This window comes from Malus sylvestris, chromosome 10 (genome assembly GCF_916048215.2).
Source record: "Malus sylvestris chromosome 10, drMalSylv7.2, whole genome shotgun sequence".
NCBI lineage: Eukaryota > Viridiplantae > Streptophyta > Magnoliopsida > Rosales > Rosaceae > Malus > Malus sylvestris.
In genome coordinates, this window is record NC_062269.1 from 40,159,275 (window position 1) to 40,179,285 (window position 20,011).

The 20,011-nt window shown below is 38.1% G+C and overlaps 4 protein-coding genes and 1 non-coding gene across 5 annotated transcripts; 3 read left to right on the forward strand and 2 right to left on the reverse strand.

Annotated features, from left to right (window-relative positions):
• Positions 1-467: 467 nt before the first annotated feature.
• LOC126586054 (anaphase-promoting complex subunit 4) lies at positions 468-6,352 on the reverse strand. Its single transcript, XM_050250755.1, has 19 exons — positions 6,073-6,352; positions 5,853-5,964; positions 5,685-5,776; positions 5,377-5,460; positions 4,817-5,056; positions 4,608-4,697; positions 4,311-4,462; positions 3,822-3,982; positions 3,628-3,728; positions 3,444-3,518; positions 2,947-3,126; positions 2,775-2,860; positions 2,600-2,698; positions 2,186-2,290; positions 1,781-1,919; positions 1,445-1,669; positions 1,211-1,363; positions 993-1,074; positions 468-838 (listed from the first exon to the last, which is right to left on the reverse strand). Exons 1-19 carry the CDS (start codon positions 6,139-6,141, stop codon positions 744-746), a joined length of 2,340 nt encoding a protein of 779 aa, XP_050106712.1. The 5' UTR covers positions 6,142-6,352; the 3' UTR covers positions 468-743.
• A 42-nt stretch (positions 6,353-6,394) lies between these two features.
• On the reverse strand, positions 6,395-6,466 carry TRNAD-GUC (transfer RNA aspartic acid (anticodon GUC)). Its single transcript has one exon. It is a non-coding gene; the product is annotated as a tRNA-Asp (tRNA).
• A 190-nt stretch (positions 6,467-6,656) lies between these two features.
• On the forward strand, positions 6,657-10,923 carry LOC126587839 (uncharacterized). Its single transcript, XM_050252924.1, has 14 exons — positions 6,657-6,928; positions 7,022-7,084; positions 7,267-7,319; positions 7,526-7,606; positions 7,765-7,838; positions 8,463-8,545; positions 8,641-8,747; positions 8,838-8,980; positions 9,056-9,103; positions 9,343-9,395; positions 9,500-9,584; positions 9,704-9,770; positions 9,871-9,981; positions 10,606-10,923. Exons 1-14 carry the CDS (start codon positions 6,696-6,698, stop codon positions 10,716-10,718), a joined length of 1,314 nt encoding a protein of 437 aa, XP_050108881.1. The 5' UTR covers positions 6,657-6,695; the 3' UTR covers positions 10,719-10,923.
• Positions 10,924-11,795: 872 nt separating this feature from the next.
• On the forward strand, positions 11,796-14,718 carry LOC126585251 (putative FBD-associated F-box protein At1g61330). Its single transcript, XM_050249657.1, has 3 exons — positions 11,796-13,300; positions 13,686-13,850; positions 13,956-14,718. Exons 1-3 carry the CDS (start codon positions 12,269-12,271, stop codon positions 14,328-14,330), a joined length of 1,572 nt encoding a protein of 523 aa, XP_050105614.1. The 5' UTR covers positions 11,796-12,268; the 3' UTR covers positions 14,331-14,718.
• Positions 14,719-17,881: 3,163 nt separating this feature from the next.
• On the forward strand, positions 17,882-19,399 carry LOC126584787 (F-box protein SKIP27). The gene is made up of 4 exons (XM_050249132.1): positions 17,882-18,034; positions 18,177-18,486; positions 18,612-18,686; positions 18,783-19,399. Exons 2-4 carry the CDS (start codon positions 18,208-18,210, stop codon positions 19,050-19,052), a joined length of 624 nt encoding a protein of 207 aa, XP_050105089.1. The 5' UTR covers positions 17,882-18,034; positions 18,177-18,207; the 3' UTR covers positions 19,053-19,399.
• The last annotated feature ends 612 nt before the right edge of the window (positions 19,400-20,011 follow it).

The following is a 20,011-nucleotide window of genomic DNA, read 5'->3' on the forward strand; positions in this document are numbered from 1 at the left end:
ATGACTGAATGAACAAAAAGGAGGGTGAGCAAGCCACCCGCGCAAAAAGCGCTCCCATAGTTCTACCAGATAGTGCTAATAACACTTTAATAACTACCCAAAACCAAAGCGCGTCGCCAAGAAGAGGCACCTAGGCCGAGTAGCAAAGGTTGGTGGTTGAAGACTCGCAACGGAAACCAACATTTGGGCAAAAGTGCGGCATGAAAGTTTAAAATCTGAGACAAGAACCGGAAAATTGAGACAAAGCTCAAGGAAATAAAAAAACCAAGGCCGAAGTGAGAAAACACATAAGCTAAAGGGACAATAGAGAGGGAGGAGAAGTTGGGGTTGGTAAGGAAGATTGGAAGTGGGGTTGCCACCGATTCCCCCCTAAAAATAGAAGTCAAATGCACTTTTTTAATTTTATTTTTTTGTTGCACACATCACCTTATTTTTATGGTTTAGGTTGGAGCGTCAAACACGGGAGCTTAGTTACAGACATGAACAATCATAACTGATTGAGCTACAAGTCTTTTACGACAATTTGTTAATTTTAAAATACGTACGCTAGTACTTTTTCACTTCTCTCTCTCACTTCTCTCTCTCATACTTACAAAATGTCGAACTTTGCAACAGAGGATCGAAATTACGATACATGCTAAGAAACAAAATGCAGAACATATTATTTGGCCAGAACAAAAATATGATACACGCCGAGGCGGAGTATGCAACACATATTTGTTCTAGGAGTAAATTAGATGCAGTCACTCTGCATCTGAGACTTCATCTTCGTCTTCATCCAGAATGTAGACCAAGGCACGTTTTCTTGCAGCGAAAACACAGGCCACGCCTCTTGATGCTGTTACAGTAAAATTCAACCGAAATTTCAGAAGAAAAAAAAAATGAAGAACTCTCATGTTCAATTGAAACTACGAGGATGAAGTGAGAATAATTCGAGACACGGGTGATAGAACTTGTTTGATTTGAAGTAAGAAACAGTTTTTAGAACTTACAGCTGACTGCGAGGGGTGCAGCGATGGAGTGAGGTATATTGCGCACCTTCTCATTCTCCATTTCCAGGTGAACAACAGAGTCCTGAATATACACATTTGAGCAGTAGTATCATATATGCCGCAGAGCAACTTGGGAACAGAAATCTAGAGTTATGGCATCTTTTCGTTTTAAGTAATATAACACAATGAATGCACGAGGGAGCAAAGATCAGAATTACCTTTAGTTGATGCAACGTCCAATAGTTTAGACCTGTGGATCTTGAGATCGATACAAATGGAAGGTCATCTGTTTGCACAATCATCATAGAGGCGTCTCCAGAACTTTCAGAAGCGGCGGTTGTTTCATTTAATAACAAAACAATCTGACTTTCCTGTTATAAGTAAAAGCAGTTTATGAAACATTCCAGAAAAGGAAAATAAAATGACGGTATATGATCAGTTTAGGTCTCTACCTTATATAAGGAAAGATCCATGCAGTAATAACCAGCAGGGACCCCCAACAATACAGCTTCTAATGAAGTATAGCCCTTGTTTACACTGCTCGAGTCATGCATAAACCCTTTCACTATTCCTATACAATTTGCAATTCCGGACAGAGACTCATCTGGTATTTGGAAAGATATGTAATCGAGAAACAAGTGTTCACTCTGACAAGAAGAGACCGATTGGGAGGCATCCTATAGAATAGGAATAAAAGAACCGATGTTATCGATAATGAATTCAAATTGATTTTACTGAATCACAGGATTCAAGTTAAAAACATCCCGAACTGCCAAACCAATAAGTACCTCATAATACGATACTGAAACAGGAATGGTGGTTGACGAAGATGATGACAAAGGTGGAAGAGGGCAAAGCGGCAATAAATCCTTGCACAGTATCTTTCTTGATATTGTTGTAAAGGGCATCAGAAAAGCCTCCTTGAAACTAAAAGACCAAGGGGCATCTGTAAATTGAAATTGAAAAGGCAGTACCAATGTATGCATGCTCATATCCGTGTGTGTGCAATGCACCCTTGCCTGTTTTTGTTAGTGACTCAATGCTAAGTTAAACAAGCAGGATTTCACTTTCCTTTTTATTATTTCTGTCATCATAAATTTGCATTTTGAGGAACCCAAGTGTTGGCATTTACGGAGGGATATAGTATCATTTACTCCAATGTTCATAGATGAGGGCCATGGAAATCTGCATACCTAGACTCCATCTGCTGGGATTCCTTTGCTAATGTCCTTTGCAGATATCCAAAATCTGAAAATCCCCCAAACTGAACCAGTTCTTTAACTCTTTGCATTGTTTCCCTGAAAACAATACAACTTCATCTTGGTTAGAGATACAAAAAGAGAATTGAAATACTTGTATAATAGCCAACATGCAAGCTCACGTCCGTTGTTTTCACATGCACATATATGCATAAGACATGTACATAACATATGGTGTTATTAATTTGGATGTGGTCCGCAGGCAATAAGAATATTAGATATCAAGCCATCTGCAGCTATACAAAATAGACGGCTACAGAGAAGCGATTATGCATAAAAGATATACATGATACATTAGAATAATTGCGAAACTGTTTGCAATGCTGACAAGATTTAGAAATAACTTACAAACCAATATCGATATGGTGATTGGCTTCTGATGCTTCCAGCAACTGCTTGACAGGATCTTGGTCATATAAAAACTTCAAGAATATAACGACAAGTTCACTGCCAAAACCTAAAGTATGAGTAAAAGGATATATGCTGGTAGCAAACAAAACACAGAGGAAAGTGTGACACATACCTATTGTACAGTAGAAGATGATGATCGCTTGGTTCTGACATAAGTAACTTTATACATTTCAAGAGCCAGTTGAAGAAATTTGAAAACTGAAAGAAAAGACATTATAATTTAGTAATGAAGAAAGAAACTGTCCTCCCTTTCATTTTTATTACAGTATAAACCTCAAGCAAACCTGCTGCACAACAGTTGACAGCACCCTGATAAATCGTTCAACTTGTAAAAGTATCATCCCAGCTTTTTCTGTTGCATTATTGATGAGTGTCTCATCCAAACCAATTCCCTGATATCGTGCTCGCCATCTTGAAAGGCCTCTTAATTCTCCCATCCTGAATGCAATAATTTCTGCAGCAGGCTGAAAAAGGGTAAACCATGTTTAGTTTCTGCCCAAGTCCTCTGATGGAAGGAACATTAGAAAATAGGATCACATATATTAGGCGTTTGTAACCAACAAAAATATAATTGAGACTTCACAATGGTAATCGACGTTTCCTTTTTCTGCCTATCAGTTCCATATCCATATATTAGAAACATTGTATTCTGAATTCTGATATAGTTCCCGATCACAGATCATGTAACTTTTTGTAAAAAATGATACCCAGAGAAAGTACAACAAAAAACAGTTGCTCCTAACAAGAAAATATTGCATCCACTGCAAGGGCTAACTAGCACCTGGAGATGATTTAGGACAATAAGCTGGAGTTCTTTTCCGGCACCACAAACAGCCTTTGACACACGCTTCACGCCCTATGAGTAAAAAAGCTTTGTTGAATTCACAATGTCATCATATACACATTGCTCAGTGTGATACTAAATCTTGATGTTAAAATAGGATGTTACATAGCACTAAGCATACCACTTCACCAAGAGAGTTAACAAGAAATTGATGAACAGGTGGACTAGTCCTTGCACCACCTAAAAGACTCAAAAACTCCTCCTGGGGACAAGAGTCAAGTCCTGTATACAAATGGTACAAACTGTATGAATGGAAGAATCATATAACCAAGAATTACATCAAGAAAGTGGGACATCGCAGTATCCAGAAATTACCATGGTCAACAATCAGATTAGATAGAGAATCAAACTTTTCATGGAAAGTGTGCATAGCATCAGACCACTGCTTGTGCATAACTGAAAGTGATGCCCGAATAACCTCCACCAATTCCTCAATGTTAGACGCTTGTTGAGCCACTTGGTGAAGCTCATTTTTCCTACAATGAGAATTACAGTCATAAGCATATTTTAAATTGACAAGGGGATATCAATATACGAGTAGAAAAGATATTTAAACAAGGAAGCAGTACATAACATCAGTCAATTCTCCTGTCAATATACGAGTAGAAAAGATATCAACCACATCTAAACTGATGTCAGAGCCCAAAATTTTACATGTAGAGCATATCGATAAGATTGAAACATTGAACAAGAAAACAAGAGAAAAAGATGGTAAAGACTCATATACTATAACCAATATGGCAGCATAACTTCCTATACATATTAAACAACCTGTCGTATACTGGGTTCTACAAGGAAAGTCACCTCTTCCAAAATATAGATGTATCAAGCACCATGCAGTGTAAGCCATGAATACCATGTTGAGTCACTCGTCTGCTTTCTGATTCCTCCCTATCATCAGTCAATTCTCCTGAACATGTGACTATCAAATGACAAAGATCTTTCGACAAAGCAACCTAATAACAACATGTAAGAATATCAGCTTGATCTAGTAAATTTAATATAAGCTGTGAATAAACGGAAAATCCAGTAATCATGAAAATAATATTGTCAGATATAATCCTATAACTTTGAGATTGTCCATACTAAAGATGAATTTACCTTGCAAACAGAAGCATTAAGAAGTCTGCACTCAGCTTTTGCATCCGTAAGTGGAGTAAGTGGATTAGGAACACAAAAATTGTGTATGTTCTGGCACATATCCAGAGGCAGTCACATGACACATCAAACATAAATTAAAGTAAGTTTCACATAACTAAGCATCATCAACCCCAACACTTTATGACAATGGTTCAGAAGTTACTACTTACAATTTTCCCTATTGGAAAAATCCCAAATATACTAAAGCAAATGACTCCATCTTTGTCTCCACTACACAGGATGTTAAAACGTTGCTGTGAAGAATTTGACAGCTCTTGAAATGAATCTTCACTATCATCTATGAAACCAGTATCTCCAGATACCAGTCCAGGCATCCGCGGAACTCTTGGAGGAGGTGGGAAGAAACGAGAAGTACGGTCTTCATATGTTGATATACTGCCGTGCTCATCCTATAATCAATATTTGAAAAAGGGAGATTAGTAATATAATAGCTTAACCATGTTATCTCTAATACATAAATAAGGTATTCTTGTTTGTAATTGAACTCTAAATTCAATGTACCAAAGCATAATGAAATTTCAGAAGTTCAAAACAACTGGCAAGTGAATAGGAACGTAGTAAAACATCAAGGCAAAAGTTTTGTAAGAAGTGGATATATATGTGGTAGAGATTTAACCCCAGAAAAAGCTCAAGTAAAGAAAAACCAACTGATTTCATCCATTAAAATCAAATTGGTGCATGGCCTACAATTGGATCGATGAAAACATACTCTAGTCGTGTGTCCATCCTCCTCCCAGTTAAGTGAAACAACAGCAACGGAATGTGATTTTAAGCTTCTCAACAACTTTCCATTCTGCCTCGCATCAAAGAAATAAAAAGGATTTAGAAAGCATAAATGTAGAAAACCATAAGTCCACATTCATATGATAAGCTTTAACCTTGTATTCATATATGTCGTTTGTATAACAATATCACAAATTTACGCAAGTCATCAGTTCACAATGACAAGTTTGCAACTTTACTGACTAATCAGTACCAAGAGTGTGTTTTTAACTGAAAAATCAACACTTTACTCACTTCAACATCATGCAATGAAACTGTTCCATCTTCAAGCCCAACAGCAATTGCTTTTCCATCGGGACGCCAACACAACGACGTTATGCTCCTTCCTAAACCAAAAAAATTCAAAACTTTAACTCACAACAACACACTAAACCAGCAAGAGAGAGAGAACGAAAGATATACCGGGAGAGATTGTCCAGAGCCTCTGCCAATTGAAACGGTGCAGCAAAATCTTGGAGTCTTCGGTGACCATCGCCAGCAAATCCTTCTCAGGGTTCCATTCTGCAATTTTAATCTGCAAAGTGTTGAGAATTCAAAGTTTCAAAGATCTTTTTTTTTTAATTAAAAAAAAGGTTAATGTTTTGGGGGATTTGATTGCGGAAGCTGTGATGTGAGAAGAAACCTGAGACGCGAGTGGCTTGTCGAACTGGAGCTGAAAGGGAAGAACTCGCTGGGCTTCGTCCGTTTCCATGGCGAAATCTGCAAGCGCAGAGCTTTGCAAAACCCTAAAAGCTAAAACCCTGCTGCTGGTACCGGAATGAATGGGAGCAAAAACGGGGACGTATGAAAGCGGGAGATGGCGACTGAACTGAAGCAGTGCTGAGAGAGAGAGAGAGAGGGCGGGATATTTTGTTTTCGGCTTTCAAAGTGCAGTGACTGACGGTGGCAGGTGACAGGGCGACAGTGATCAAAATCAAAAGCCAAAATATAAGTGCAAAAGGAAACGCCGTTGCCGGGGATCGAACCCGGGTCACCCGCGTGACAGGCGGGAATACTTACCACTATACTACAACGACTCAGTTGTTTATCGTTGATGAAGTATTGATTATTTTCGTTACGTAATACTTTCTATATCTTATTGATGCCCAAAATCTATGCTGTATGTATCACTTCGGTCCTTGTAATTTACCCGAGAAAGATACATATTTACACTTTGGCCCATAAAATTTCAGAAAGAATTCAAGGTAAACTGAAGCAGCATACCCTATTTTTGGCGGTAATACCCAGTACACTCTCAGAGAAGTCATGGCTGATCAGCAAGCCTCAATGGGCGAAGAAGAAGAGCCGCAGCAGCAGCAGCAGCACCAACCCAATTCGCCTTCTCCAGACGCAGAGATTACAGATAACCCAACCCAGCAACAGCAAGAATACTCTTGGCCGGCGATTCGGTTCGATGTCCATCCGCAGAGAGCCTTCCACTTCCGCCGCCAGTTCCGAACTTCCCCGACCCCCAACAACTTTCTCAAGGGCGTCAAATGGTACTTTCCTTTTGCTTCCGCCTTACTATCCCATCATTTTTTTTCATAAAAATTGTGTCTTTTTATATATGGGGTTTGATTTTTTTGGCGTAGGTCGCCGGATGGATCGTGCTTTCTTACCAGTTCCGAGGACAACACGCTTCGGGTTTTTGCATTGTAAGTTTCGATTATTTGGTGGCCTTTTTATTCTTGTTGGAAGCATTGCCATTTGATTTGGGTTACAATTTGGGGATTTTGTTACTTGCCTTCAGTACTCAAAATGCATTTCAACAACCAACCTTTTCAAAAATCGCTACCCGTGGTGTTTGCTAACTCTACTCTTGTTTGGGTTTTATCAGGCCAGATTATGGGAGTGAGAATGCTAATGGGTGTTCTGTAGCTGCTGATGAAGGTAAGTTCTTCGTCCGGAAATATATTTGCTTAGGAGTTTATTTATTGTATGTTAATTTTCCAGAAGAAGATTTGTACCTGAATGTTTTTGTTTGGAATTGTTTGAGAACGAAAATTTTCGGGCGAGCTAGGTTTGATTGGGTTTGTATTTGCATGGAAGTGTAGTCATCTTTTTAGTCTTTTTGTTTTTGTACTCTTGAGCTGCAGATTCGTATGCTGCAAACCTTGTTGTGAATGAGGGAGAGTCTGTATACGACTTCTGTTGGTACCCGTACATGTCTGCTGCAGGTACTTCTGTAACTCTTCTAATGGGGGGCCAATTTGTTAAGTTTATTCGTTATTGTGATGATGAGAATCTCAACTTGATATCCAAGATATTTACTTTAGAGTGGCTGATATGATTCTGTAAGTAAAAGCTTGATTTGGAAATTTTTATGACGTTGCAGACCCGGTTACCTGTGTTTTTGCAACTACATCTCGTGACCATCCAATTCATCTTTGGGATGCTTCTTCTGGACAGGTGCTGGCTCATTATAGCAATCTTCATTATGCTAGTAAAATTAGTATTTTTGTACGAGTTTTTCTATTTAAACGCCACATGTTATCTATGTCCATCACACTTGTATCTGCACCCCACTTTAAATTAAAAACTTTACATTTTCTAAGGACACCCCACCTATCTTCCCACTTTGCCCCTAAACAGATATTACCACACCCACACCCACACCCACCACCACCCCACCGTCTTCCCACAACTGGCAGCGTGGAAAGTTCCGTCATCTTTTTCTCTGCCAAAGCGTAGCCTCCACCAAAGACCAGCCTCTTTGAAATCAAAACCATCAATAAATCTAATCCATATACCAAAGTTCTAAGTTCATAAATCATCAAATAATCTCAAAACGCAATAAGAACTGTAATAACAAATTCTTGTACAATCTTTTCCATATTGATGTAAATGTGTCTGGTGTGTAAATAGAAAAATCTTTTGGTATAGCTAACTGCTTAATATGGCATTGTAACATACCCAATTTGGCATTCTGTGTTTAGTTCACTCTTTTCCCATGTATACACAGTTCTGATATGTATTTTTTGGGTTAATGTTTGTATATCACATTACCACCATTGTTTTGGGCTGAAATTGCAGCTACGTTGCACTTATCGTGCTTATGATGCCGTGGATGAAATCACAGCTGCTTTTTCAATTGCCTTTAATCCTACTGGAACAAAGTAAGCAATATTCTTTTCCTTTCCTTTTCAAAGGTTGTATAATTCAGTTGCAGGTTTTCTACGTCATTGTTATGTACTCTTCAATTGTTTCGTAGGATTTTTACTGGATACAACAAATCTGTTCGGGTGTTTGATTTACATCGCCCTGGTAGGGATTTTGAACAATATTCTACACTTCAAGGAAACAAAGAAGGCCAAACAGGTACATGTTATCAGCTTTTATCTCTAAATTCTGATGATAAATTAAGAATCCGTGCAAGTGCACATTTCTCAGCATTTCTGTTGTGGACAGGTATAATGTCTGCAATGGCATTTTGTCCAACCCATAGTGGAATGCTAGCTATAGGTTCTTATAGCAAGACTGCTGCAATATATAGAGAAGATAATATGGAACCCTTGTATGTATTGCATGGTCATGAAGGTGGGATTACACATGTAAGTCATCGTTCCTTATTGTTCATTTCACTTTGGTCATAACTTCAACAGATGAACCAAAGCTTTTGCTTTCAGGTCCAGTTTTCGAAAGATGGAAATTATTTATATACTGGAGGCCGAAAGGTAAAATGCTTTACATGCTCCATCGTTTTAGTTTGTCTTTTAATTTTTCGGGAGTGCGGTTATTTTGTTGGATATACAGTAAACCAGTTCTATGTAACAACTGTCAGTTTATAATGTGACTTACATGCTTTATCTTTTACTTGGAAAATTATTAACGTATGTATTAATATATTAGCATTTGTTATCTTGCTTTCAATTCTAAATGTGATTGACTTTAGCTTACATAAATTTGCATGAAGGATCCTTATATATTATGCTGGGATATACGCAAAGCGGTTGATGTTGTGTATAAGTAAGATATTTTTTCTTTCCTTTTCTAATTTAGAAAGCTATCTAGTCTTTTGTACGTTGGAGGCCTTTTTTGCTCACGTTGTTTTACTTGCAACGTGGAGTCAGGTTATATAGGTCATCGGAAGATACCAACCAACGGATTTTGTTTGATATTGAGCCACTTGGACGTCATCTTTGTACAGGCGGTCAGGTAGCATAGCTTTAAATTATGTTTAAATGTCCAAATATGATGCCACAAACCTAGTCAAAATTCCAAACCGCATGTTGGATCTGATAAATCACTTGTTTAATAATGCATATCTGTTTCAGGATGGTGTTGTGCATATCTATGATCTGCAAACTGGACAATGGGTAACAGGCTTCCAAGCGGCATTGGGTAATTCATTTCATATCCTATAAATATGTTAAAGTGCTACTGCAATATAACTTACTCTCTTCTTTTGCTGACTCATTATTCTGTTCTGTACACCACTCAGATACCGTTAACGGATTCTCCTTTCATCCCTTTCTGCCATTGGCCACCACTTCTTCAGGGCATCGAAGATTTGTTGGTCCTGATGATGGCAATGAGGAATTGCATCTGAGTGGTACCTCCTATAACCCTAATGCTGAAAACAAATTTCCTTTTTTAGAGATACTTTTGACAAATTACATTGTATATCCTTCCAATTTTAGTCTCCTATGCTAATCATGTTTGTTCTGTTCGTTTGTCATTTTCTCCACTCTTGTTTTCCCAATCTGCATTGTGAAAACGACCGAGTGATTAATCATCACTTAGGAGTTAGTTTGGTGTTATTCTGGTTCAAAAGGTAAAAAGTGCCACCTAGGTCATTTCTTAAAGCTTAAATATGAACTGATGTCATTATCTCCATTTACGGCTGGGTAAATGGGCACCTTTGTTTTCATGTTGGATAAGTCGGGTTTTTCATTATTTACAGGCCTGCTGGTTTTAGTAGCAAAGACTTTTAGATGAATGTGGGGTGCTGCGATATCTGAATTGCTACTTGCCCTTTTTCCGTTGTACTCACCCAGGTGTTAGAGAATGCCCCAGTTGTCTCAGTCCCTTTAGATGACATGAAGCTACATGATAGCAACTAAGCCGGTTTATCTGCGTTCTAATCTGAGCTACATGCATAATTTCACTGGATAACATAAGAACATGTCATTGACTCATTGTACTAATCGAAGGTTAATTGTCCTGGGATATGCAGGTGACGAAAACTGCGCTTCTGTGTGGAGTTTCTCTGTTGCTTCAATGGTGGAGAATGATGCTGCAAAGGACGCCGATGATTATAACAGCCACAACCTCGACCAGCATCCCTAGTCAAAACAGCCCTGCGAGCTTCCGTTACATCTAAAGATGGATTGAGACGCACATCATTTGTCTAATCGTTGTACATTAATTGAATTACAAGATCATAACAATATCAGTCAAATAGCAAATGCCTTCATGCATCAAGACATGTAAAACCCAAATATTTGAGCTCAGTTTTGATGGCTATATGGGAAACGACGAGTCGGTTACAAAAGCTCTTTTTTTTTTCTTTGCAGTGGTGGTAGTTTCACAAGAGCCAAACAAGCTTTTAAGATGCAATTCAATTCAATGAGAATTTGTTAGACATTAAGTGCCACTTTGGGCTTATCTGAAAGTGCTTTAAAGCGTTTTTGGTAAAAATATTTTTAGAACTAATTATTAATACACATACACGTCTTGCAGAAAACATTTCAAGTGCTTTTAGAATTTAAAACATTTAAAAAAAAAACGGTTTCAGTCATTTTAAAAATAGATTCCTTAATAGGGAGCTTTCTACAAAAATGAAAAACACCATTCTTTTAAATTATTCTATTAAGAACACAATAATAAACAGCCGATATTCAAATGTTGCGTACTAATATTTTTATGCTATTTTTCAACTCGATATTTACTAATGGCTTAATCAAATTATTTACTAGCCGTTGAAAAATTATGTACCTCACAAAAGAGAGACCTTGTTACTAATGACTTGTAATACATATCTGAATGACCTAGTTGGTAATATGATTAATGATTTACTGGTCACTGGATACAATGCATATCGAACATCACTTTTTTGCTAACAACTTCTAGGACAAGATTCGACATATGACAACTTGTATTCGATGCACATTGTCTCATAAACAAGCACGTGACTAGAAAATTATTTTCAATTGAAATGCCAATATGGAAGGGCCAGTTATGTTTTCAAAGGGGAGTTAATTTTTAATTAGGGATTAAATTTTCGAAAATAATATCCACAAGGAGTTAATTAGAAACCATTTTTGGAGAAATTTCAAAGTAATAACAATGGGACCCACCGGAAAGTACGGACAAATACGAAAATAAGGCATGATTTCCACTTGTCACGTCTTCGTTAAGCACCCAGATTAGTTCGGATAAGAGTCATTAAAAGCAGAGTGTTTAAATCCAAGGGCAAATTGGACTTTTCGCCGTCCATTGCTAGGGCAACCTTAACCGGAGTGTTTCCGGTTCAGTACACAGACACCGCCTCACCGGCTACCGGGAACACAAAAGATCTAAAAAATGTGGGGTCCACAAAACAACCTGGTCTCCAAACCCTGCACGTTTCACCACGTCAGCAAATTACCACTTTACCTTTTCCGCCGGTATTTTCTTCCGTTACGTTCCAAGTGAGGAGAGAAATGGCAGGAAAGGGAAAACCAGCGAAAGCTGATTCTTCACTCGCCACCCTAACATTACCTGCCCAAACACAGTGAACCTCTCTCTCTCTCCTCACTCTCTCTCTCTCCCTATATATTTCACAGCCATTGGATTTTGATTTCACCTTCCTTCCTGAAGCTGCTAATTGCTCTCTCACTCATCGTGTTCCAAAAAAAATGTCCAACCAAGCAAACATCATCAAAAGGCAAAAAGTTGTCTATGGCCCCCCTCTCCCACCTCTCAAAAGACTTAGGAGAAGCAACAACTCCGATTCGAATCCTGTGGCCGGAGTCAGCTCCGGCTCTGGCTCCAGCAGCAACAAAAATGCCGTCGGGCGTGTTGGTTCTGTAGAACTGAACCACGACGTTGTTCATCACATTCTTACTCTCCTCCCCGTCGATAAGTGTATCAAGGCCCGCGGCTTGGCGACGAGATTCAAAGACTCGTGGCGCTTTGCTCGGAGACTCCACTTCGGGAGGGAGTTCGTCAAGGAGTTTAGACTTGAACCAATGGAGTTCGCCGACACAGTGGACCGTGTTTTTAGGTTCCACAAGGGACCCGAAATCAAGAGCTTCCACATCTACATCGATCCCGACCATGACTATGTCGCGCGGATCGCCTTGAAGAAATGGGTTTCCAAGTGCAAAGAGAAAGGCGTCGAAGAGCTCGATTTGGAGGTTTTCGCAATCGAACGTTTTCCTGATTACTTCGTCCCTTCGAGGGTTTTGGATGTGGAGACCCTCAAAGTGTTGAAGCTCACTTTCTGCGTCTTCACGCTCCCGCCTCTTGGCAAAGGTCTGTCCCTCCTCACAACTCTTACTCTTACCAGAGTTAACATCATTGAAGAATACCTCCAAACTATATTCAATCACTGCCTCCTCCTCGAAACCCTGGACATGACATGGTGTGAAGGGTTTCGAGATCTGGTGGTGTGCACACCGTACCTAAAGAGATTCCGTGTGTTGAAGATTGCAAACCGCGGCTCAAGCGTTGAAACTGTGACGGTATATGCCCCAAGTCTTCAATATTTTTACTACACTGGACAGTTTCCTGGTTTCCAAATTATTTCGCAGCCTATGGTGCACTTGAAGCAGGCCATGATAAAGTTTAACCCGATCACAGTTTTCACAAACTATCGGCAAATCGAAAACCTTGTTTCTGCAGTCTGCATGGTCGGGGTCCTCACAATTACCGGCACATTCCTTGAGGTTAATCCCTATTTTCTTTCCCTCACTATAGTGATTACTTAAATATGTAGCTAATTTTGCAAAAGAAAACTTCATTTCTACATATTAAAATCATTAAAAAAATAATTTACATATTATCACATTCACGATTTTGTGTTATTTTTGCGATGAAATGCGGACATCTGCACTTTTGAACAGTGTAAAAAGTCTCACATTTAAAAATTGAGGAAATAAAATATAATGAATAATGAATAATGAAATTTTTTAGTTCTAATTACACTTGAGGCCTTTTGCCTATTGATATCATCGATTAATTCATAAATTATTTGTTCTTATTTCTTTGATTAATCAATTAATTTATTTAATATTCTTTGTTAATTAATCTATATTTTCTTTTGTGAATTAGGGCTTGTCCCCGAGATGTGTTAATGGGCGTCTCAAGGAGAAGGATTTCAGCCTTTGGAATCTTAAAGAACTGCACCTCATCCTGCAGAAACATTGTTTCTGCAATGTCACAGACATTGCTTGTTTTCTAAAGAATACTCCATCCTTGGAAAGACTGTTCATTGACGTGAGTACAAACCAATTCAGTAATTATCTACGGTTTTATATAGAGGCTACTTAACATTAGTAATTGGTTAACATATTTATACATATATACACAATTATCTTGCAGATGCGTGCCTGTAGGTTTGAGTTTAACCATGGGCCTTACTGGGAGTTACATCTTCAGCCGTTATTGGAGACCAGCAATGTTGGCTGGTTTAAGTTTCTTACTATCATCAAAATCCATGGTTTCGCCTTCGAACCTCATCACCTGTTGTTGGTGAATTTTATTGTGCAGAGGGCTATATGTTTGGAATCCCTGATTCTGATTTTTGTAAGAAATTACAGCAAAACCTCTCCTGGTTATTGGCATAATTATAACCATTTGCAGGAATGTTTTTTCGCTTGGAGAATATCTAGCAAAGCAAGACTATCTGTATACTTTTCTGCGAATGACAGGAGCGGTGTTCATCCACAGCATTCAAGGATTTGGAAAGGACGCTGATGGCGATCAAGAGGAACTGTTTTTCTGAGAGGTTTGGAAGCTCCAGATTGCCAGTTTTCGAACTGATTGGTTGTTTAGTTTGCAACATAATTTAAAGCATTTTTAGTTAAGCATTCACAGAGGGGAGAACCATTAGGTTCTAATATTAAGTCTTATTATAAACAATTGCTATTTAGATTGGTGGTTAATTTCATAGATATTGCAGCACCATTATCCTTAACCGTTTGGTTTTTTCAGATATGGCAGTGTCATTTCTGAGAAAAAAATATCAAGTTTTAGTATCAATTTTATGTATGTTATTGTGATTTCTGTAGCAATTTGCATTGCAACTGGATTAATGTCTCTGGAATTCCGTTGAACTTTTGTTTTGAATTTTGATCTTGCTCTATCAGTTCCTGTTGCTAGTTTCAAGTTGAACAAGTTCATCTGTAAGTACCCTATATATTTATAGTTTGCTATAACTCATAACATTGTACTTATTGAAGAAAAAATCTTTATAACATTATAGGTATTCAACAGTCGTCACTTTGTGCATTTTGCATGCAATATATATAGAGAAAGAACGTATATCACATGCACGTATGTACGGCGTTGTAATATAGAGGTTCGCCGCTCATTTATATGGCAGTGTTATTTTTGAAACTTTCTAAGTTTAGTTAATGCATCAGCGCGTGTTAATCACGACTTCAAACTTGTATGCAAATAGCTAACTGTTTATGATTCTCACGAGATTCGGTTATTAATTAATCGTTCTAGAGCAAGATCAGACACGCATATCACACGTGTCTTGATGCTGGATTCTTGATTTTAGGTTGGTTTCCAAAACGTATCCTAGTTCACTTAGGAGATATAAAATGTTACAACAATTAATAAATTGTAAACTTTTAATGGTTCCACAGCTACCAAAACAAACTTTTTTCATAACTTTGATTACATCCATATGTGGTGTTTTTCACCAATTACAAGCATCAATTGAGGGTGCTTTATATGTAATACAAGAAGGCCAAACGCCCAACACAAACTAAGGGCTGGTGGAACCGTGGAAGATCTGAATACCCAAATACCCATTTGTAAAAGACAACCCAGGGCAGTAGCGGTAGCTGACTCTTTGCTATCTAATTGGTTTGAAGTAAATTAAGGTTGGATTGACATGAATTTAAATTCTTGAAGAAATGGCTAAAAAATCTAGGTTTGTCATGATCCGCAACCCATTCGTGCTCATTTGGTGCCTTTTTTTTAACAAATGATATTACGTATCTATAGGGAGAGGGAGCATGCTAAGTCTCACAATGGGCTAGCATTGGTGCCTTAGATGTTCGGGGGGACATTGACCTTGTGGAGCAAAAAATAATCACAAGGCGACACATGCATTTTTGGACAAAAGAGGTCAAAATACCCTTGAGGTACAACGGGATTCCTACGCGCGAGCAGCGGGCAATCATCCTTCAACCAAATCAAAAGTGCCCAAAATAGGTAACAAATTCAAAGTTATTTCATCCATTCTCATCCTATATTTTCCACAAGGTAATTATTTCATAACCTTCAAAATATCCCATATAAATTACATAACCCCCAAAATATTTATTCCCAAAATGTGTTGGTTAACCAATTAATGGATTAATTGCCTAATTAATCCATCAAATCACACATTAAACCATAAGTTACACCTAAAAAACATCCAAAGGGGACTGGCCACCCTATCCCTATAAATAGGCTCCCATTTTCACCAAAAGATCATTCCAACACACTTGCAAAGTTCTCAATACTCTCCAAACACTTTTCTCTCAAAATTCAAACTTTGGCATCGGAGGTTCTTCGGCCAAAGCCCCCTCCATTCATCGTGGGCGCATGAGGCTCTTGGCCTTAACCCTAAAGTGTTAATTGTTTTGTAGGTGCAATTTTGTCCAAGATCAAGGATGACGAAATTTGCATTCACAGACCTTCTTAGCATGGCTTAAATTTGATACAATTCAATTATGTGACAACTCAATAACCATTACGGCTCAATGGTTTGGAATAAATTTCAGGCCTGTATTCCACACACATGTTTTAGGTTCAATTCCTAGTATTAGTGAATCACACAATGTTGGGAATTCCTCTTGAGCCTTCCCATCCTCCAAAAAGGAGGATTGCTTTGACGAAATCATCAACTGGTCCATTCTTATGTATATATGACAACTCAATGAAACATCGGGGCCTAATCTAGTTTTTTATTTCTCAAATTCACCAAATGTGACCAAATTAATTGTTATTCTCCTTTGTTTTTCTTTTTTTTTTCTTTTTTTTTTCTTTTTTTTTTCTTTTTTTTTTCTTCGACGGAAAATGAAATGTATTGCTAGCTCCCGACCTTTTTGGCATCCCAAATCTTGCTAGTTACTTCTAACTCAAACACTTCTCATTGCACAATGATTGTGATTTAAAATCTAAGATTTTTAAATTCGTATGCATTTTCTATCTAAAAGTGTTCATCAATCGTTATCGGACCAATCAATAAAATTTATCCATATTAAAAATAAATAAACAAATTGATGATTGAAGGTTTGATTTTATTGTTTTGGATAAATTGGAGGATTGATTTTTCAAATACAAATTTTGCCAAATATGAGCAACTATAAGAAAAAGGAGAAATAAAATAAAATTATACAAACCAATAAGGAATTAATTAAATTTTGTAAAGGAAGAAGAAAATTGTTAACGAGACAACCTAGCCACTGAAGAGAAATTCTTCAATGTAGATCGTTACACAAAATATCATAATATTAGTGGTTAAAATTTTTTACTTTTAAATATCTAATTATTTATATTATAATATTTAGTGTATTAGTCGCACGATATTCCCGGCTTCTTCTGCTTGCAAGCTGCAACCAATAAGGAAAATTAAGTCAATTGAAAAACTTAATAAAAAATGTTCACTACACAAACATGCTTTTGGTTTTGACGTATGTTGATATTGACGGCTGCTAATGCGACAGCCGTCGGCCAACCAATCTTTGAATCTTCTGTCAAACGACGCCCATCCCCAGAAAATATTTTTTAATGTGACCGATACACGGGATTGTACATCACGTGTCACTAAATAAATGTTGAGATATGTGTGTTGAAAAATTAATAATTTAAAAAAAAAAATTCTCACAATTCCTATTAAAACACGTGATGTAACACTTGTGTTTTCGTCACAACTAAAAATTTCTTCATCCCCAGTCATAAAGCAGAAAATCATAAAATATTCACCGTCCATCCACATCATCCGTACACGTGTCATGAAACCAACGAGTCAATAAAGCTCCACCACTAGATGACCGTCACTGTAGTCTAACCCGAAGCCAACGTCGTCGGGACTCTCTAACACGTAAAACGTGCTAGGAAAGCTGACGACATAGCCGCCGACTCTGACCGTCCATATCGCCACGTCATCGCCCACGGCAGCACACGTGCAGCTTCCTACCGGCCATCTCCCTCCGCCACGTCTTCACTCCAACGGCTAGTTTGCTTACCCTCCTTTATTTAATTTTTCACCATTTTTCGCTTTTTTCAAAAAAACAATAAATAAATAATATAAAAATATAATCTTTTCGCTCCGTATATAAACTGTTTCTCTGCTTCTATTTCTACACCAAAAAACACAGAAGAGAGAGAAAGTTTAGTGAGAGAAAGAGAGAGATACTCTGAAAGGGGCAGGAATCTAGGGTTTAATCCAACGCAAGGTTTCTTACTCTCTTTGCTTTTGGATTCTCAGTTCTCTGGATTTTAGAAATTTTCAGAAACTGTTTTCAGAATCTGGTTTCTGTAGATTGTGTTTTTTCAGTGTTGCTTGTAATCTGATTCCATTTTTGTTTTTGGGTTTAGGGATTTTGAGATTGTTTATTGATTGGAGAAGATGGCGTTGGGAAAGAAGTGCAAGAGTTGCTTGAAAACGAAGCGTGGCAGCGGCGGTGCTGTTGCGGCGGAGGCGGAGCCGATGATGGAGTTAGGGTTTGTGAAGTACACGCGAGCTTTGGGGAGGAAAAGGATTGGGATTTCTAACAATGGCGAGGAGGCATCGCCGGCTGATTTGTATCCCAATACTCCATTGAAGAAGCAGCGGAGTGGGAAGATGATTTGGGAATCGGAAACTGCCGCCTCCTCCGCCCTAGAAGCTCTGCCTCAGGAGATTCTGGTTAGCCCCAAATTCTCAATTTTTTTTGGAAACTAATTCTCAATTTTTTGCGATTGAACAATCAAATATAAAATTGATTTCGATTTAATTCGTTCTAATCACATTTCTATTTCTGTGCATTGCAGATTAAGGTTGTGTGTGGAGTCGATCACGATGATTTGAAGCGGCTTTTCCGTGTATCGAAAGCGATTAGAGAAGCAGTAAGTTTAATTTGTTCAATTAACTTCAATAGTTAATTTTTAATTTGTTTTGATCAATTGGCATTGATTTTGATGTTTCATATTGTTTGATTGCAGACTCTGGTTGCGAAGCAGTGGCATTTTGCTTACAGCACGCCTTCGAAAACCCCTGCTTTCCGAACCGCCATTGATTTATCAGATTCGAATAGCTCTCCGGACGAGATTGAAGCCCCGAATGCTCCAAAACAGTGGAGGCAGATGCACAGGAAGTTGCCTAACCAGAAGAAGCTTGCTGAGTTGTCTGTGAACTTGTTTGCCTCATGGGACGACGAGGCGGAGGAGGATCAGGGGACTCGAAAAGGGCTGTTCATGGAGGAAGATGAATGAGAGTCTGCATATATGCAATGTCGGTAGTGTAAATACAAACTCATACTTGTGAATTTCATAGTTTTCGTCGATTAGGGTAACGATCGAAAGAGCAAAAGACGGTGCTGCAGGGTGTGCATAACAGAGAAATATATGGTTGCAAGCAGTTTCTTCAAAGCCATCGTTGAAGATCATAAACTTGCTTGTTCATCTCTTTTTTGTACATGTTTTGAAGAGGAGAGAGAGAGAGATTCCACTATTCACAAGTTGTTTGTTAAGGGCTAATCTTGTGCCCTTCCACTTTGATAATAAAATGAAGAATGTATATAGATGTTGTGTTTCAATGAAATTTTCATGTACTTGTTCTTCGTTTTTTTCTCTGTTTCTTTTCTTTTAATGTGGATTTTAGTTTTTTTGTTATTTTATTGGATTTTTTATTGGATTGGCTTCTTAAATGTAATTAGCAATATGGGCGAGGATCGCAGACCTCGCTGAGATTGACCAACAATGTCACCATACCCTGTTGGGCTTTGGAATGTTAGGCGTGGTTCTTAGGCATCTTTGAGATTGACCATACTCGCTCCTCAAGACATGGAAACTTGATATGATTGGGGATCAGAATTGGTTTCTTATATTCTTGAAGATTCTTACAATCTATATATGGCGTACACCGTAGTATCATAATCTTAAAAGGAAGCAATATTTTATGCTAGCTATCCTCTAGAATTCTCTCAGTTTAATACGAATTCATCTTAAAATGACTTTTTCCCGACTAGTATAAATACCTTACCTAGTCAATGAAAACATTTTCATACGCATACTTTGCTCTCTTTCCCACTCTTGAGTTCTAAGATTTATATTGACTTACAGTCGGAGTGCCTTGGCCGTTACAACACCAATACCCTAAGTTACTCATGGTTGTTTGTTCTTGCTTGTAGGTGGCGTTTTCGCACAGCTACTTCATTCACAGAGGTGCAAAA

Bases quoted from the DNA above. Each gene is read 5' to 3' on its own strand.
- LOC126585251 (XM_050249657.1), top strand. From the start codon at position 12,269: ATGTCCAACCAAGCAAACATCATCAAAAGGCAAAAAGTTGTCTATGGC. The intron at 13,301-13,685 runs GTTAATCCCTAT...TTTGTGAATTAG, and splicing joins TTACCGGCACATTCCTTGAG to GGCTTGTCCCCGAGATGTGT. The intron at 13,851-13,955 runs GTGAGTACAAAC...ATTATCTTGCAG, and splicing joins TGGAAAGACTGTTCATTGAC to ATGCGTGCCTGTAGGTTTGA.
- LOC126586054 (XM_050250755.1), bottom strand. From the start codon at position 6,141: ATGGAAACGGACGAAGCCCAGCGAGTTCTTCCCTTTCAGCTCCAGTTC. The intron at 5,461-5,684 runs GTGAGTAAAGTG...GATGCGAGGCAG, and splicing joins TTTCATTGCATGATGTTGAA to AATGGAAAGTTGTTGAGAAG. The intron at 1,364-1,444 runs GTAGAGACCTAA...TACTTATAACAG, and splicing joins TGGATCTTTCCTTATATAAG to GAAAGTCAGATTGTTTTGTT.
- LOC126584787 (XM_050249132.1), top strand. From the start codon at position 18,208: ATGGCGTTGGGAAAGAAGTGCAAGAGTTGCTTGAAAACGAAGCGTGGC. The intron at 18,487-18,611 runs GTTAGCCCCAAA...TGTGCATTGCAG, and splicing joins CTCTGCCTCAGGAGATTCTG to ATTAAGGTTGTGTGTGGAGT. The intron at 18,687-18,782 runs GTAAGTTTAATT...GTTTGATTGCAG, and splicing joins CGAAAGCGATTAGAGAAGCA to ACTCTGGTTGCGAAGCAGTG.
- LOC126587839 (XM_050252924.1), top strand. From the start codon at position 6,696: ATGGCTGATCAGCAAGCCTCAATGGGCGAAGAAGAAGAGCCGCAGCAG. The intron at 6,929-7,021 runs GTACTTTCCTTT...TTTTTGGCGTAG, and splicing joins TTTCTCAAGGGCGTCAAATG to GTCGCCGGATGGATCGTGCT. The intron at 7,607-7,764 runs GTACTTCTGTAA...ATGACGTTGCAG, and splicing joins CCCGTACATGTCTGCTGCAG to ACCCGGTTACCTGTGTTTTT.